Genomic DNA, 17,899 nt, shown 5'->3' with positions numbered 1-17,899 from the left:
AAAGAAGACAGAAAGCAAATAACACAAGATTAAAAGCCAAGACAAGTAAATGAGCATCTCAATCACAATGAATTCGCCACAGTTCCCGATCGCAGTCACTGATATAACCAGTGCGAGTATGCAGCATGGCAGTATTATCACTGATCAACAGGTCACCCCTCTCCCAACCAAAGCGAAGACAAACTCTGTAGTCATATGTGATGCGATCCACGACCTTGACCAGACTATTGTCGTCATTCTCAATTGAAACATCACAAGTCGAGAATTTGGTCTTGGTCGAGTCCCAAGGTTGATGCCAGCGCAGACAAGGCAGTCCAGAGATAGGATGTTTCACAATCAAAGGCAGGTTCTTAAGTTTCGCATCCCAGAACCCATCGTTATCCATAGCCCAGGTAACTTTCTCAAGGCGCTCAGCAGACCATGGAATAGGCAGGTACCGGAAGAACAGTCGGGAGCTTGCAAACAAAGTGTACCCGTTGCCCTTCGGCGCAGTAGCGGGACAAGTGAAGAACTGATAGCCCGGTGGATGTTGGACTTTTTTCTTCTCGCCGGTTTCTGGGTCGATGATCTCATCGAATTTGAACATCCCATCGAAATGCATCGGCATAGCCTCGTTCGAGGTCACGTTGTTGCCCATCTTGTCGGAGCGGCCGTTGTCTCGTACCTTTTGGATTATGCCGAAGCTCCATGGGAGAATAGTGCCAAGCTCTTCCCCCTTCTTGACATAGAGATCTTCCTCAAGAGTCTCGGAAAATCCGCGGATGACAATTGGCGACATGCCGTTTGACAGCTGGCGGACTTTCTTCATAGGGATGGAGCGGATCGACGGCGGGGGATTGACATTGTCGATATCTGCGGGGCGGATGATGAGTCCGCAGGGATAGAGATGCTCGAACTTGACGGATAACCCGTCCTCGGTCCAGTCAAAGAGACTTGATCTTTCGCGGAAGAAATATGGTTGTCCGTTCTTATAGATAAGGTCGTGGGTGTCGCGAACGTCTTCGGCGTGGACCGTGCGATACGAACCGTCCAGCCCGACAGCCACAGAAGAGTGCCAAGGTGTATACCCCAGCGTGCCTCGAATCTGTGGAATAAGGGAGACGGAAAGCTTTTTCTCGCCCGCGGACTCGTGAATAGATAGTCGTACGTAGTCCTTTCGGTTGGCTTTGATGGCCGCCGCAAACATTTTCCCCCGAATGATCATCTGTCGTGCTGTGTCCGCAATCTGTGCTTGCCGGGCTCGTTTTGACATGGATTTGCCCTTCTCCTCGAGATGGGCTAGATCCTTGGTCAAAAACTTGATGTAGCCGCGGTACGTCAGGCATGTATCATTGTCGGTTTTGATAGCCTTCGTCGCGTCGAAGCTCGGGTCAGCAAAGGTGTACATCAGTTCTCGGCGGAGGCAACTAGCATGAGCCAGATAGAATGCCTTGGCAGCTTCTTGGGTTGAGGATGGGAACCATGGGTGATCGAGAAGCTCGAAAAGACGAATGAATTTGACATGGTGGAGCTCTTTCTCGATGGCCATTTTTCGCAGGGTTTCTCCATAGTCCCAAACGGTTTCGTCAGGGACGCCAAGGATATCTAGCGCATGTCAGTATTGAATAGTTATGAACATTCATGTTGGTCATTTCCTTACCATTGTATACAAGTCCGTCAGAACTGATGTAGACATCGGCACCAGGAGCGTATACTTCGCCGATGTTTTGGCAAAGTCCATTCAAATGGGCCAAGGCCAATTCTTCACCAAAGTCGGGCATAGTGCCCAGCACTTTACTGTGCGCATTGGGTGACTTGAAGGGAAATGCGGGCAAGATCATGCGGATTGGCTCTTGTCTGGCGATTTGCCCCAGGACAACTGGAACAAACGACTCAAACCCCTTCCAGGAAATACCCGACTTCTCAAAGTCAACACCATAACTTTCGATAATCTTCAATACGTCCATAGCCATCAATTCATCTCCCGATGGGGTTTTCGGGATCTCAGAGGCGATGGGGCTGTTGAGCACATTTTGTTCGTGTTGGTTGGTGCCATTGCCGTTTGAGGTAATAACCACCGGATCGGCGCTGTCATATCCAGGAGGCGTGATGTCCACAGCCTTCAAAGTGACTTTCTGATTGGATATTCCCTTGTCGAAGGGGGAAATTCCATTCTCGGCATGCTTGGGGTGGTATGTAGTGGGGACAATGTCCGCACCCGGTGCCAAGGCGACCATCGTGACTCGATCTGGAATGTATGTTGCCAAGGGAGATACTCTGAGCCAGGCACTGTTCTACCCAGAAAAGGTATGAGAAAAAAGCCTGAATGAGAAGTAACTGTATTGGTCTCACTTGAGTCCTGAGGAAATAGAGATGTGTTGTTTTATCCAGAACCAGATGGTGCTATATAACCAGCATCAGCCAGAACACTGACCTCGCGACAAGAAATCTGGGAAGTTCAACCCTCCGTTCCGATGACTGTAACTCCTGATGCGGACTAAGAAGTCAAGTCTTAGGTTCAACCTAGGGCATCCCAGGCACGAATGGGACGAGTGGCTATCACCCTGTACAACTTGGCGCCATGTTTTCCTACTATACTTGGCCCCATGAATGAGGTCATAGTAGAGAAAACTCGCTAAACAGCCTTGGCCAACTTAGTAAAGGGCTTGAAGTTGAATTTTCAGTAGGTTGGTTGCTGAGTCTGAGAAGTTTAAACCTCGAAAGCTTCAGTTACCCTTTCAGTAGTGTCAGCAAAGCTCGCGTAGAACCGAAGAGTGAGGTGGCTTGAGGGATATTCCCATAGTAAATGAGAAAAGCCTCGATTATCCATTGTGTCTGATGACTAGGGATGCATGAAAGTTTCAGATCCATTGGACAATCGAAATAGTTGTGCCTATATGTGTCAATGAGTCTCCCAAGGGGGGTTTCGGGATCCCCGGCAACCCGCTGTCAATGCTAGAAAGTGACAACAAATCTCTCTAGGTAATCCTGTGCAGATTCAAGACACATGTAACCTATTGTGACTTGAACCGCTAGGAAGCGGCAACGTTAGTTTGATCCAACGCGGATTTTGGTTGTTGATTAATTGTGACATTATACAAGATAATGAGCGCAACGGTAAGATGGACTCTCCCCATGGCTGAGCTGAGCCATCAACAAATGTTTATTTTGGGGGGAATTAAAAATAGCTGTCCAACTTCTACCCTGTGACCTCTACATTCGGTTTCCATAGCAAGATCAGGAAATACTACAATCAGAGAAGTATATATTGTCTAATTGGTTAAATCAGACGGAGCCAAGCACACGTGTTGTGATACCTCTTATGCTGTGTTCAAATTAGATTCCACCCCGGTGCTTTATCAGCATTATAACATCCATTAGCGCTAAATATGCAGCTCACTCTTCGAGCTCATGCCAATCATACTCCATAACCCGAACGATAAATGCCGCCATGTCATGTGTTGCCAATTGACTAACAAGGTAGCATGTGGCGTCTAAGCCTGAGCTTATCCCACCCGCCGTGAGGAGTTGAACACCGCCTCCCTTCAACAGACCCCCGTCAAGATATCGCTTGTGCAGTACGGTCGTAGTAGGCTCACCCGGTGCATTAGAACGAGCACAAATATCTCGAAGTCTGTCAAGGGCATGGTGGTGGGTCGTCACAGTCATTCCGCCGAGTACACCTGCCGCCCCAAGCAGAAAGGCGCCGGTACAAACCGACAGCAAAATCCGGGTGCGTAGTGATTTATCTGCAGGTAGGGCTGCAAATTTGCGAATCAAATCAAGCTCCGGTGCGTTGCTTTTGATCAGTGGCTGCAGCACCGCCGGGGGGCCACCGGGAATGACAAGGATATGAAAGTCCGAAATCTGATCGACCGCATCAGGTAAGAGCAGGTCTGCGTGAACTGTAAGCGAACTTGCAGCACGAATGGCGGGGCTGCAAGCGACAGTTTTGATTTCGAACATTCTGTCCGGGCTATCTGGGTTTCGGTTGTGCGAGACATGGGATAAGACTTCGATTGGACCTGCGAAGTCGAGGATGTCTGCGCCGGGAAACAGGAGGACCCCGACTTTGTAGTACTTGTTGGGGGATTCAAAAGACATAATCGGGACGAGAGATTGCGATCTGGTCTTGCAAGACGTACCGAGGTAGATGTCCTTTGGTGGAAGGGTGGGAAGAATAAATAATAGCTGTAGTGAGATTGCTGGAGCTGATTCTGGGTTTCGCTTGAAAGAGATTAGAAAGGCTGAGGTGCATTTTACCTCGGAGCGTTTCTGACTCTGCTGACTCCGGCGTAAATAACTGCCCGATTTTGTACTACGCTGGTCTCCGCATTCACCGATTCGACGGTTGGAGTTCTCGCAAGGTATCCAATAATATCGGCCCTTTGTAGTGCGCTTGGAAATTAAGCTGTCTCGGATGTCAGTGGTAGGGAGCCCGGGGATGTAAATGTCTCACATTAAATGATCTCGTGGGATTTCCCAGGAGATAAGATTAGGTAAAATGATAGGAGTTTAAGTAACCCCATCAGGATAGAGTCATGAATTATATAGGAGGATGAAAGGAGATAAATATCTACATGTAGGGAAAGGTTGGAGTGCCTGAGGCCGATTACAGTATATTTGGATAAGCTGCAGTTCGCGCCTTGTGAGCATCAGTACTCTTCTTGATGTGATGTATTCTTAGCTTTAAGTGATACATAGTTGATAGATCCTAGTCTTCTGGTCATATCTTCAACCGGTCTTGATATATACTTAGATCCTGGGATGCCAGCGACCCCCTGCAAGAAGCAACAACTTGAGAAATACTTTGTCATCCTTGATAATTTTCATTGATTTATGACTAACAAGGAGGGTAGAAGAGTGATCCTCCGGAAAATCAGATGAGCAGAGATGTGAAACTTGAGTCATATCAGTCACTGCAAAAAGAAGCTAACGTAAGGTGTATTACAACTACCATGGTCTAGCAAGCACAATCATGAAACTATGCAAGTGTGTCAGAGTCATCTATGGTCGGTCTACTTCGTAGTTAAAAAAGAAGTGCCGATGTAGTCAACCTTAGAAGTTAGGGCTAATATTAGTCATGATGTAATTCCCCCGGGGCCCCGGGGGAAGTCCAGTCTCCGGGGATGTGGGCTCACTCTGACCCTTCCCCGCTATTCAGATAGTGGGGAATAATGGAGCAGAATGCAGATCTGGAGTTGAGCAGAGAAATGGTGTCCCTCCTTACATTGAATCATGAATATTGCTGTAGCAATGTTGACCACTTTTCGCTAGCGGGCATATCATTCCAAGGAGCCTCGGCCAAAGAGAGACTAGTTTCGAGGCTGCTTTGGCAGACGCTCCCGTCGAAAAGCACCTAAGACATTGACGTAGGCAGTATGCATAGATCGTATTCGCGGGCAGATTCGAAGTATAGCGATATAAGATTTCGTAAAAGAGATTATACAGATGCTAAACGTTCAACGGCGCATATCATACGGAAGAACATATTCAATTCGGAAGAAAAGCCATCCCCTCCAACAAATTTGAATAAATTTGCAAAAATAACAACAATCATGAGATGGACCGGAAAAAATGACGCCGGCGCCGCGCTGAAGAAAACAATTGAAAAGTAAACGCGTTTCGAGGGACAAGTCACCTCAAATCACTAGCCCCACAGGGGTGGATGAATATACTCTGCTGCACGATCCATTATATTGGGCATTGTCCATTCACCACTGGCAGAGCTTTCTGGCGTCGGGGGTGGAAGAGAACCAACGCTGGAGGTCATGTTTGCCTGCCCAGGGGCAAGTGTACCCATGGAAGCGGAGGCCGGGTTGAGGTTAGGAGTACTACTGGAGTACACAGGCGTACCATTGCGTCCAATTGGAGGACGCGTAGACGGATTCCCAACTGCGGCAAGGAGTTTTTGCAAAGCACGATGTGTTTTCGCTAGCGACTTGGCCCATTGCGTTTGTGTGTCAGGGGGTAACCCGACCGGAGAATTTGGATCCGCCCCCGGGGCCATGGGGCCTGGGGCGTTCATGGCCCCTGTGATTGGGTCGTAAGTGCCGAGAGGTTGGGGCGGCGAGGTCATACTGGCCACGGTGGGGGCCTCATTGGAATCATAGGCACGTTCCATGCTTGCTTTTTGGGCGATGATGCCTTCGAGAGAATGCAGGAGATTCCATACATTCGGGTCCGCTTTCGCCTCGTCAATGACGGCAAGCAGGAATGCGGAGCTAATCGCCCGCTGTAATAAGATCCAGGAACGAGCTGCGTGGGAGCTGATGTTGTGCATTTCAATGTAAGCTTCAACGGTCGTCATCAGATTCATCACGCAATTTTCGCGCATGCTGGCTGCGCTGGAGTCACTTAAATCCGCCATGGGTTTGAGCGCTGGCCTGCAGAGCTCAGAGGCGAAATAAGAAGAATGCAACTTCAACACAACTCGCTCCAGATGTTGCGTAGGTGTAGAACAGTTTATTGCATCTCGCAGGTATGGCTTTGCCTCAATCATGATCTTCTGGATGCGGTCCTTATAAGTCTGTATGCTTTCCAGACTTATTTGCGCATGTGGGCTCAGCATGCGAATGCGGACAACCTCTAGTGCAAGAGAAATGACTCGAGAAAGAGTTTCAAAATAAGATATGTCACCAGGTTTAGAGCCATCCCTATAAGCGATATCTGGCTGGCTCACTGCAGTGGTGGAGGGCCGATCGTAGGAGAGCGAAAAATGGCTATCTTGCCACGCCATGGACCACCTATTGATGTCAGGACCACATACTTGAGCGTTATGAAGGAGAAAATATCTTACCAAACATGTCGTCGGCGGTATCGTTCAGCTGGCGAAAATCGGCTTGACTCCACATGGAGACCGAGTGCTAAGCCCATGCGAAGAGTCATGCCAAGCAAGACATAAGAAATTCCAGGATTCATGTTGTATGATAAAACGTTTCCTATGACCAGGAGAGTTTGAATTGCTTCAATAGTGGGCTGGGATAGGAAATTTGTCATGCGGAGGCACTGGTAGGAGCAGCACACTATTTGAAGTGTTAGCCAAGGACTCCCATAAGATCATTGGTGTGGATCACATACCATAAACCTGCGAGGTCAATTCCCTTTCCTTGCTCCCATAATCAGATGACTGACATCCAGAAGCAAGGATAGCGAACAGTAGTCCTAGGTACGCAATGCTCACCCCGAAAGGCTTTTGTGCTTGGTCTGCATCAGCCAGGTACTCGCCACCGATAGAGGCTCTTGTCCCCAGTAGAAGCTCGAGGGTGTTCTCAAAGTCATAGATGTCTTCTAAAACAGGATATATGGCTCCCGAAATGTCTTTGTAGTAGTAGAATAACCTATAGAGAGGAAGGAAAGTTAGCACAAACAACCTCAATCAAAAGCTCGATTTTCGATTTGAAAGGACTACACACTCTCTGCAGTGTTGATCAGTGGGAAGGGCGCTGCAGACGGCAGTAATATCAAATGTTGACATATCGGACGACCATAGATCAACAAATGGATAGGTTGCAGACTCATTGTCCAAACCGAGCTTGGGTAGTATTCCTCCTTCCAAAAGTGCTTGCAGTTGATCAGACCCGGATTGATTGTTCAGAATATAAGCTAGAACAGAACGCGATCCCAAATGGACAGTGCCTTTGCCAAGAGTATTCGCAGCATGGATGCCCTCGCGTTCGGGCGAGGCACACTTGGAACGGGAACTCGCATCGGGACTCTGCACGCTTCCGGTGTCCACGGAGGTTGGGATGCCGTCTTCCGCCCTCTCCAGCCCAACTCGAAGTGAAGAAATCGTAGACTCCATTTCTTGCAATCTATTGCGCACATTATCCCATTCCTCGCGGGCGATTGAAACACGGCCACCACCTGTAGCAGGGACGCTCGGTCGGTTCAGAGTTGGCTCATGTTTCACTTCCGCCGGGGTTTCGTCATACGTATATGTTGTTGAATATTCAGGCACGGGTGCCGTTGACGCACTGGGGGCGGCGCTCTCATTGAAGGCTTGCGATCGTTTCTTGGAGGGGCGTTCGTAGGAGCAAAGCTCTGCATGGTCACGTTTAACGCACCCGTCGCACGGCAGATTGCGATCGCATTTAACCTTGCGCGCGTGGCATGGATAGCAGGCTTTGGGCTCACGAGCCTTGCGCTTCGTGCGGATGATCGCGTCGACCTGAGCCTGCGGCAAATCGGAGACTGCTCTGTTGGGCGCTCCAGCCATATCGGAGGCAACGGAGGGGGAGAATGAAGTTGATGTTGGGTAAGGCGACGTCATTCTGGCTCCAGAAAAAAATTCTTTGGTACAATATACCCTTAGTCGGTCTTGAAGGTATCGTGTATCGGCCTATACAGCGGTGTTTCGTTCGGTCATTGGCAGCATGGAGGTGGAAGCGACTTGAGAGTTGGACAGTGATTTCAACACATTAGCGACAGGTACAGTTCCATGAATTCATTAGTTAAACCAGAGCAGCATGTTAGGCAATGGAGGCTCGATTTGAAATTGCGCGCAATTTGTTCAAGGAACGCTGGGATTAAGCGCCGGGGCAATGCTACAACGGCACGTGATGTGGGGCGTCCAAATGCGGAATCAAGCCTTACGTCAGTATTGTATATTGTATACATTGAAAAGGCATGAGTATTGAGTAGTTGATCGTTTATTCCATGTAGAAGTTTGCTAGGAAGAAGAATTACTTTTAATAACTACGAAGTCAGTGGTTAAACTACATGCCTGACGCTTAAGGCCTTTAATTTCAACATATATATAACTATACATATGTAACTATCGCCTAAAAAGAATCCCGTGCCAAGCGCCCAACACAACTATTGGTGCGCCAGATACCCAATCTACAAGGAAAGCCATACAAAAGATATCTATGTACATAAATTGTAGATTGGGTATCTGGTGAAAAATACCCGTGGACGGTAGGTGTGTTGGGCGCTTGGCACGGTTATACCCGGATGTAGCCCTGGAGATGTTCTAGAATGCTTGGCTAATCGGGCCACCCAACACACCTTTATTGCGTTGACGATGTTTCGAACAAAATCGCAGATGCCTTGATTTTGACCTTTTTTACAGACTCAAGCTATGGCTCGATTTCACCAAATCACACAGAAAAATGGAATTGATATTGGGGGATACCCGGGGAGATCATGATGCCAAAAGCGGATTTTTTCGAGGCTTATGGAAGTAAACAAGACGCCATTCTAATTATCGTAGCTGATTGAAACTAAAATCAAAGGAGTAATTCAGGAGTATTGAGAACGATGAGATAACAATGATCTTTTGTTCTACTACCGTGGTGCCACCCGGGGCATCTTTCGATGTAAGATAGCTGGAAGCATTGCACCGGCTCCAGGCCGTCCACGAGGCATCAGAGAGGCCCGCCCGCCTGGATTAAGGGGGATTGTCCCGGGAACCACAGTTGGAAATGTTCGAGAATGACCTGTATCCGGTATACCGCGGACGAGTTCAGCATGGGTATTCGCAATCCACATCGTGTCATCGTCGCGCGGAGCTGACCGTGTGTATAGCATTTGCCGTAGCCAGGGGCCGTCCAGTCTTTGATCTGCTTGACTACACCAACCTCGATATACCTGACATTGGACTCTGACCCATTTTGTCATTCGCCTTCTTTGATTATCCAGTATGGTAACTTCAAGTTCAATCGCTGGGCCAACCATCGTGCTACCATCAGCTATAGTTGATGCAAATAGCCCCATGACAGGGGGTTCGTTGGTCGATGTTCCCATGATGGTTTGAAGATCACCCTCAAATAATGGCATCATACATGACCCGGTGTCATATAGGAATTCAAGCTCTGCGTACCACCTCAAACCAGGGACGCGAATGGCAACCATATACTAAAAACATAATCAGGATTGACCAAAAGGGGATCTCTGGAGGACATACAGTGCGAGCAAAGAATCTCAGGGGCGGGGGGAATCCAAGTACACCAATGACCGCTAATGAGTGTGAAGGTCCGGGCCCAACCAGCTATTTGCGAACGTTTTGTATCATTATGGCTGTCCTTGAAACGGAATTCAAGGGCAACTCACTCCTTCCATCCAAAATCCACGTTTGCCAGAGTGGTGGGCATTGAGTACCTCGAATTCGTCCCAACTGAACGGCCTTGGCTCACACAATTGCACACCTTCAAACCAATAAGTGACCAATCCTATGTTCCAATGAAGCAATCTCCGCGGTAGGCCTGCAGCAATGCTATGACATTAGGGAGCTGATTGAATTTGTCCGAGCTTTGTAGTTGAAATTCAATGTGCCTCAAAACTTCCAAGCGTCTGAGGACATCCAAGCTATGGTTCCCAGGTTCCGATTCGGCCAACGCACTGTGGGACATTCGATCAGTAACTCCTCCGATATGAGCATAAATTTAGCTAAAAATTTGCCTGGCTTGAGAAATTTCCAATCCTTTCAGCCGGTGTGAAAATATGTTGGGCATGATGTTCTCGTTGATTCTCACGTGGCATCTTTCAATCTGTGCCTCGACATCACTGCGCCATATCCATTAGTATGTGGTCAAAGCGGACAAACACAGATACACCGGCGTTGTCAACATACTGTCGGTCAAGATCTGGCTCAGCCATACTCCAGCCAGGAGGCAATTTCTCGGGATCTACCAGGGGACTGGATTGTCGTGGCCATGGCTTCCTTTTCGCCCGTGCTGGTGCGGGCGGCGATTTGAATCGACCGACGTATGATGTAGTAAGATCCGGCAGCAATGTGTCAATTGTAAAATTTTCATCTCTTGGGATGTCGCTGATCAGATCACTCGCAGACGGCATATACTCGGCCTCTATTTGGCTGGCCTGTGCGGTTCGGCGTTTCTTTGAATTTGCTGTGTCGTCCGATATCTTTCGGCGTTTCCTTCCCTGTGATCCCGACCCCTGCGACATGCGTTCCGTCGGTGAGTTGATTGTGATTTTGCCTTCCTGGCGGGCATAATCCTGGTGGGCGCTTCTGCAACTACACGGCCCCTTCTCTTTGTGCTAGTCTCTGTCGTAGTGGTAGACCCCATATTGAATGTGGAGAGCTTGATGCAGCCAGATCATGGGCAATATTTGGCAATGATATGGAAAAGAATAATTTGGAGTTTGAGAAATAGCTCAATTGGAACACGATGAACATGTAGGAGTAAAGAAGGAGTTTGGCGAGTCTGGGGCCGAGGGCCATACAAAGAAATATGTATATGGTAGCATTAAAAGAGCGATTTCTTTCATTTCCGGGGTTTCCTTCGAGGGATTTGGCTAGTTGGGCCATATGAAAGAAAATATTCGGAGCTCGAGCTAGTCGAAAAGAATTTGGCTTTTCGCAACAAAGGAATATGATCCTTGCTTCAGCAGGCTTATGGCTCTGGTTCTTCGCTTCAAATCTCAGGGAAGCTTTCCTCGAGAGACATTCTGACAAGGAAAGGATCCATAACTTCATCCATTAAATATAATAATTTAAATGGTGGGGTTGGTTTGAACGATCCGATCCTTTTGATACTATTATTTTTGTTCGCTTAGCATAGAGTTTATGGACTGAAGCCTTCCTTTGTCTTTGGTCATCCATATCTTGCTCTTACGGGGGTAAATTGTGATCATTCTGCCTTAAACTGTAAGAAGTTTCGTATATGATCATCCAGACCATCATCTCCCCAGATGCCCCACCAGGCTAACGGGCGAGTCATGGGGGCTGAAGGTGAATGATATATTTCTCACCCACAAGTGAGTACGGAGTAGAAAATGCACGATTGAGTCGAACTCGACGGTTGATGTCCCTGCAATCAGTTTCAGAATGGAAAAATATATCTGTCGAATGAAGTCGTATCGTAAAATAGGGGGTCCAATCAAGGAAGCTCAAGTCTCTGTATTTCTGTATCGGCTCTGCTAGCAATTTATATGGAGCTCGATTACAGTATGCCGGTCTTCATGTGCCGACAATATCTTGTGGCCTCAGGTTTAAACGAAGTGGGGGCCTGAGGCCTTGCGCGGGACGGAATATTCCGAGCTCCGGCTGACCAATTGAGAGTGACGTACCGGGCAGCTGCCCAGCTGCCAGTTGTTTAGGTCTGTCATCCAACGCAGCTTCTTTGACATTCACGCTGTTTTGCCTCCTACCGAAGACAAATCCCTGTTTTCGCTATCAGACCTGCCATTTAATTTCTCTCTCGGTCTCCTCTTTTCACTTCGATCTCCAAAACCCGCCAACCAAGCTCAACTATGGAGGGTAACCCCGCGGAGCACGATGAGGCTGTGTCCCAATTCTGTGCTATGACTGGAACTCAGGCTTCAGAGGTACGATTCTTGCTTGACCTATACGTAATGCGGTTGCTAAATCCGAGTGCGTGATTATCTAGGCTCAAGAATATCTTGCTGCCAATGGGTGGGACATCGAAGCTGCTGTCACAGAGTTCTTTGCGGAGCAGGACGAAGCCTTGCAGGATACCACTACTGGTGGCGAGCGACAACTAGGCACAGAGGGGAGTTCTGGAGCTGCCGCGGGGGGCAGAACTCTCGGGGGAAGTGCCGTACCAGCTTCATCCTCTGCCGCAGCTTCATCCTCATCGTCCGCCCGAAGAGCTGCGCCCAAGAAGAAGTTTGCAACACTGGGAGACTTTGCTTCGGGAGGAGGTGGCGGAGCTGGTGATTCGTCCGATGGCGATGACACCGACGAGCATGATTTCTTTGCAGGTGGTGAAAAGTCCGGACTTGCTGTGCAGAACCCCGACGATTTGAAAAAGAAGATCCTCGAAAAGGCCCGCAGGTACGTTAGATAGAGATTGCTGGGAATACTGAACTTAGCTAATATTCAAACGTCAACAGGGCGCAGCCTCCTCCTTCCGACGCCCCTGAGCCAAGGGAATCACATTTCACCGGCACTGCCCGCACACTCGGTGGTGACGATGCACCAAGCCAGCTGATTGAAAACCCCTCGGTGCCCACTCAACAGCGTGCCCAGCGTGTTCAACGGACTCTTCATTTCTGGGCTGATGGATTTTCCGTGGATGACGGTGAACTGTTTCGATCAGACGACCCCCGAAATGCAGAGATCCTGGACGGTATCCGCCAGGGCCGCGCTCCTCTTTCCATCATGAATGTTCAACCTGGTCAGGAGGTGGATGTGGAACTCAAGCAGCATGAGGAGCAATACACCAAGCCCAAACCCAAGTACAAGCCTTTCTCGGGTTCTGGACAGCGCCTCGGTAGCCCGACGCCCAGCGTACGGAGCCAGGCCCCCACACCTTCGTCCTCCACTCCTGCACCATCTGCCCAGGAGCCAGCGAAGCCCACCGTGGACGAGTCGCAACCTACGGTTACCCTACAAATCCGCCTCGGAGATGGTACGCGGTTAACGTCTCGGTTTAACACCACCGCCACCATTGGCGATGTCTATGCGTTTGTTGCTGCTGCTACCCCGGATGGTGCAAACCGCGCATGGGTCTTGATGACGACTTTCCCCAGCACGGAGCTTAAGGACTGGAACGTTGTTCTCGGCGATATGCCCGATTTCAAACGTGGAGGTGTCGTTGTCCAAAAGTGGCAGTAAAACGCACTACTAATAGTCTTTCTCGTCTTGAGAGTTTCCTCAGAGTGGTTCCAAAAGCGAATACCAGCAGGGCAGTGGGTTTGTATGGGTGAACGTTACATGACATATCTGATACCGAAGGAGAACCTTCATATTTGCTACGTAGAGCAATGGCATTGCCTAACAAGCTCCAAATTCAAAATAAGTGGCCAATCAGACCTTTTCTATTCCATGGTTGTCATACCGGCGTTGTTGTAGACCGAAGGTTAGTCAGAAGGCGATTGATAAGCGCCCGAATATCGGCCTCCCCACTCTTTGAAATCCGTCATTGCGCTTTCAGTCGCTGCAACCTTTCTTTCTTCCAAATTAAGCATACACTATACAAATATGCCTCTCACTGGAGTGAAGAATGTTGTGCTGGTACGTGCGCCGTCAATCCCTTACAAGTCCTCCGCGCGAAAAAAAGAAAGCAAAAAGAAAGCTATGCCCCTCATAGCTTATCGATAACGAGCGCACTGCTAGAAGCCATGAGCTAGAACATTTAAGCGCAATTTCTTGGACAAGACTAACGAGGTAATCCTGAACATTAGGTCCTGTCCGGCAAAGGAGGTGTGGGCAAATCCTCTGTCACACTCCAACTCGCCCTTGCGCTCTCGCTCCAAGGCAAATCGGTCGGAATCCTCGACATCGACCTGACAGGACCCTCAATGCCACGCCTAGTCGGACTCGAAGATGCAAAGATTACACAAGCGCCAGGCGGATGGATGCCAGTACCAGTTCACGGTGCTGAATCCGCAGCTGAATCCGACGCCTCAGCGCCCCCAACACAACCCCAACGCGGTTCTCTCCGCTGCATGTCCCTGGGATTCCTCCTCCGGGATCGCGGCGACGCAGTCATCTGGCGCGGGCCGAAGAAAACGGCTATGATCCGCCAATTCCTCTCAGATGTCTTCTGGGGCCCGACTGATTACCTGCTCATCGATACGCCTCCCGGAACAAGTGACGAGCACATTGCGCTGGCTGAGCAGCTTCTCACGCTCTCTACCACAGATGCAGCTGCCGCTGCGCAAGTAGGCTTGCCTCGACTTGCCGGTGCGGTCCTTGTTACAACGCCCCAGGCTGTGGCGACATCGGATGTGCGCAAAGAGGCGAATTTCTGCGTTAAGACTAATATCCCTGTACTTGGGGTTATCGAGAATATGTCCGGGTATGCTTGCCCCTGCTGTGGTGAGGTTAGCAATTTGTTCTCCAGTGGTGGAGGACAGGTGATGGCCCAGGAATTAAGCCTTCCATTTATGGGTAGTGTGCCTATTGATGTGAAGTTCGGAGAATTGGTTGAAGGAAAAATGGAGACTGGTGATAGTGACGAGGAGGACGATGAGGAGGACAGTCCAAACAGTCAACCACAAGATACCCCCGCTGAACCTGATGATCGGCCACTGGTTGAACGATACCGGGATACCTGGTCTTATCCTCGATTTGAAGGATTTGCGCAGACCCTTATAAGCAGCATTGAGGGCCCGACTGTCGTGTAGCCCCTGTTCATGGTGAAAATTTGGTGTGTTTGATTGCCTGTTTTATAGCGACATCCATCTTTCCTGCTTTATTTGCATTGCGTCATAGAAGGTGTCTGACAATTTTTGAATGTCAAATCATACAATTGATGAATCAGTCCTACACCTCCAGCTTGTATTATTTATTTTTAATCGGGAACTAATCTTTTTGGAAGAAATGGGATACCCCCTGACCCCCCTGATCCCCCCGAGTCCCAAATCGCCAAGCTCGTTATACCCGCTCACTTCCTCACGAGAAGCGAGGCTGCCATCAAAAGCCGGGTTACACACGTGCCCCTCTTCCCGAGGCAGGGGATGGCCCACAGAGCCAAGGCGAGAGTGACTTTTAACTAAAGTCAAAGATAGAATGTAGAGAGGCCTATCCAGGTATCTGGACACCCAAACGTCTCCCATGTGGTACTCTAACATGGGGTTTCGCTGTTTTTGGGCTATTCTAGATCCCAATTCAGAGTGCCAATATCTTGCAGTGAAAAGTCTTCAGGGTGAGCACACGACCACACAGTTGCCCAGAAATTTGCAACCAGTAGTGACATGATGCCAAGAGTAGGCTGTGCGTCCGCCGAGAAAACCAGACTTCCAGATTTCTGGGCGCGCACACTGAACCCATGTCAAGCTCTATTAACCGTTCAATCGTATCTCAGCACCCAGGAACGTGCCGGCATACCCAATATGACTGGCCTAGGTGATCCATAGAGAGTATATCATCGCCGGAAGACGTGCTTTATCCGCCCTTGGCGTCCGCTCCCAAGACTTGGCGCCAACTCCCGCCTCTATTCGATCAACGGACAAAGTCGCCTTCAGCTCAACCAATGACCGCTGGATTGTAGGTGCACGCTGTCCATGATTTCTGTATTATGGGCTAGGATTGAAATCAGAATCGAACTCAATATGGATCAAGCCAAGTTCAGCACAGGGTTTTATCATAGGCCGCACTTGGCAATGGTCGTGGCGAGAAGGTCGCAGCTCGTATAAGTGCACCATAAATTCTTGACATTGATAGACTCTCAGAATTAATTCCTCTTCTCGAGCCCATATTCCCCTTGTTGCGTGGTCGAACGCAGCCCTTCGTCACCATGATTCCGGCAGCAACCGCGAAGTATGACTGGATCCTAGCCATTACCTCAATCGCTTTCGTCGTCAGTGCCTTCGGCAACGGTGCCAACGATGTCGCCAACGCGTATGCCACCTCCGTTGCGGCCCGGACGCTCAACATGGCCACGGCCGGTGTCCTGGCCGTATTCACCGAGTTCATCGGTGCAGTAGCCATGGGCGCACGAGTCACCGATACAATCAAAAACGGCATCATCGACATCAACCGATTCGAGGGCAAGCCTGGCGCGCTCATGCTGGCCATGGGTTGTGCTGAGATTGGCAGCGCCTCGTGGTTGATGTTCGCCACTCGAATGGGCTGGCCCGTCTCGACGACGCAGACTATCGTCGGTGCCCTCATTGGTGTTGGTTTTGCATCCCAGTCTTCTATCAACTGGGGCTGGTCAGACGGCAGTGTCTCCCAGGTTGCTGCATCTTGGGGTATTGCCCCCCTCGTGGCAGCTGGATTCTCGGCTATAATCTTCGGTACTCTCAAGTACAGTGTCCTTGAACGTCGAGATTCCCTCAAGTGGGGTATGTTCATGATTCCATACTACCTTGCCATGACGGGAGCCATCCTCGCCCTCTTCATCGTCATCGAAGCCCCCACCGCACCCTCGTTGGAGGCGTTTGGCGCTGGCAAGGCAGCCGGTATCATTGTGGGTGTGTTCTTTGGCTGTCTCATCTTTGCCTACATTTTCTTCATTCCATATTTCAAACGCCGTCTCATCATGAACGATACCCGCCTCAGGTTTTATCACATCCCCCTCGGCCCCTTGCTCATGAAGCCAAACCCACCGCTATACTTCCCAGGCAAGGCCAACCAAGCTGTGGTCAGCTACTATGAAGATTCTTACGGCGAAGTGCGAGCCGGCCAAAACGACCAAGACAAAGACAATGTCATATCGAATGCAGACTCTGTCACGGCCACGCCGGAGATCAAAGCAAAGCCTAACCCGCCACAAATAGGAAATGACGAGGAGAAGACCACACCGGCAGCCCCGCCACGGAAGAGGCATATCGAGCCAACTGAACGTTTCATTGACCCTGTCCGAGAGCTATCTTGGGCAAATCCCCAGAAGGCCTACGGATATATCAAATGGCTTTTCCTTCAGGGTGTCACCCGTGATGTGGTCACACACGACTCGCCTGAGCTGCGGGCAATCCACGCGCGTGCCCACCGCTATGACGACCGCGTCGAACATCTTTGGACATACTGCCAAGTTGTGTCGGCTATGATGATGTCGATTGCGCACGGCTCAAACGATGTGGCTAATGCTGTTGGACCCTGGGCTGCTGTGTACAGCACGTTCCATGCTGGCATGGTCGAGACCGATGCACCCACCCCGATCTGGTTCTTGGTTATTGCTGGTCTGTTGCTCGGTCTTGGATTCTGGTTCTACGGATACCATATCGTTCGTGCTCTCGGAAACAAGATCACGCAGATGTCCCCGACGCGTGGCTTCAGTGTTGAGCTTGGAGCAGCTATCACCGTGATGTTGGCTTCAAGACTTGGCTTGCCCGTTTCCACGACGCAGTGCTTGACTGGTGCCTCCATGGGCGTCGCTCTCATGAACTATGATCTTGGCGCCGTCAATTGGAAGCAGCTCGGCTTTATCTTTGGTGGCTGGGTCTTGACTTTGCCTTGTGCGGGATTGGTTTCGGGACTGATTTGTTTGATGGCATTGAATGCTCCTCATTTGTAAATAGACATTGGTTCCTGGGGTTGTTAGCT

At 49.7% G+C, this 17,899-nt stretch overlaps 7 protein-coding genes across 7 annotated transcripts; 3 read left to right on the top strand and 4 right to left on the bottom strand.

Moving 5' to 3' along the window:
- Positions 1–58: 58 nt before the first annotated feature.
- On the bottom strand, positions 59–2,216 carry xanB (isocyanide synthase xanB; the record flags this gene model as incomplete). The annotated part of the gene is made up of 2 exons (XM_040958587.2): positions 59–1,584; positions 1,640–2,216. The coding sequence occupies 2 exons, from the start codon at positions 2,214–2,216 to the stop codon at positions 59–61; spliced, it is 2,103 nt and encodes a 700-aa protein (XP_040810927.2).
- Positions 2,217–3,375: 1,159 nt separating this feature from the next.
- Positions 3,376–4,083, bottom strand: xanA (isonitrile hydratase-like protein xanA; the record flags this gene model as incomplete). The annotated part of the gene is made up of 1 exon (XM_040958649.1): positions 3,376–4,083. One exon carries the CDS (start codon positions 4,081–4,083, stop codon positions 3,376–3,378), a length of 708 nt encoding a protein of 235 aa, XP_040810977.1.
- A 1,546-nt stretch (positions 4,084–5,629) lies between these two features.
- N7455_003758 (putative C6 transcription factor) lies at positions 5,630–8,251 on the bottom strand (the record flags this gene model as incomplete). The annotated part of the gene is made up of 4 exons (XM_040958665.2): positions 5,630–6,725; positions 6,779–7,004; positions 7,060–7,319; positions 7,395–8,251. The coding sequence occupies 4 exons, from the start codon at positions 8,249–8,251 to the stop codon at positions 5,630–5,632; spliced, it is 2,439 nt and encodes an 812-aa protein (XP_040810872.1).
- A 2,231-nt stretch (positions 8,252–10,482) lies between these two features.
- On the bottom strand, positions 10,483–10,887 carry N7455_003757 (uncharacterized protein; the record flags this gene model as incomplete). Its single annotated transcript, XM_040958593.2, has 1 exon — positions 10,483–10,887. One exon carries the CDS (start codon positions 10,885–10,887, stop codon positions 10,483–10,485), a length of 405 nt encoding a protein of 134 aa, XP_040810931.2.
- Positions 10,888–12,195: 1,308 nt separating this feature from the next.
- On the top strand, positions 12,196–13,522 carry N7455_003756 (protein phosphatase regulator SHP1; the record flags this gene model as incomplete). The annotated part of the gene is made up of 3 exons (XM_040958579.2): positions 12,196–12,270; positions 12,333–12,739; positions 12,799–13,522. The coding sequence occupies 3 exons, from the start codon at positions 12,196–12,198 to the stop codon at positions 13,520–13,522; spliced, it is 1,206 nt and encodes a 401-aa protein (XP_040810888.1).
- Positions 13,523–13,888: 366 nt separating this feature from the next.
- On the top strand, positions 13,889–15,036 carry N7455_003755 (Mrp/NBP35 family ATP-binding protein; the record flags this gene model as incomplete). The annotated part of the gene is made up of 2 exons (XM_040958644.2): positions 13,889–13,921; positions 14,092–15,036. The coding sequence occupies 2 exons, from the start codon at positions 13,889–13,891 to the stop codon at positions 15,034–15,036; spliced, it is 978 nt and encodes a 325-aa protein (XP_040811000.2).
- A 1,112-nt stretch (positions 15,037–16,148) lies between these two features.
- N7455_003754 (inorganic phosphate transporter) lies at positions 16,149–17,870 on the top strand (the record flags this gene model as incomplete). The annotated part of the gene is made up of 1 exon (XM_040958565.2): positions 16,149–17,870. The coding sequence occupies one exon, from the start codon at positions 16,149–16,151 to the stop codon at positions 17,868–17,870; it is 1,722 nt and encodes a 573-aa protein (XP_040810936.2).
- Positions 17,871–17,899: the final 29 nt, after the last annotated feature.

Source organism: Penicillium solitum (assembly GCF_028829755.1).
Source record: "Penicillium solitum strain IBT 25940 chromosome Unknown utg000002l_segment0_segment0, whole genome shotgun sequence".
Classification (NCBI taxonomy): domain Eukaryota; kingdom Fungi; phylum Ascomycota; class Eurotiomycetes; order Eurotiales; family Aspergillaceae; genus Penicillium; species Penicillium solitum.
The sequence above is the reverse complement of the archived record's forward strand: the minus strand, read 5'-3'. Positions and strand labels throughout refer to the sequence as shown.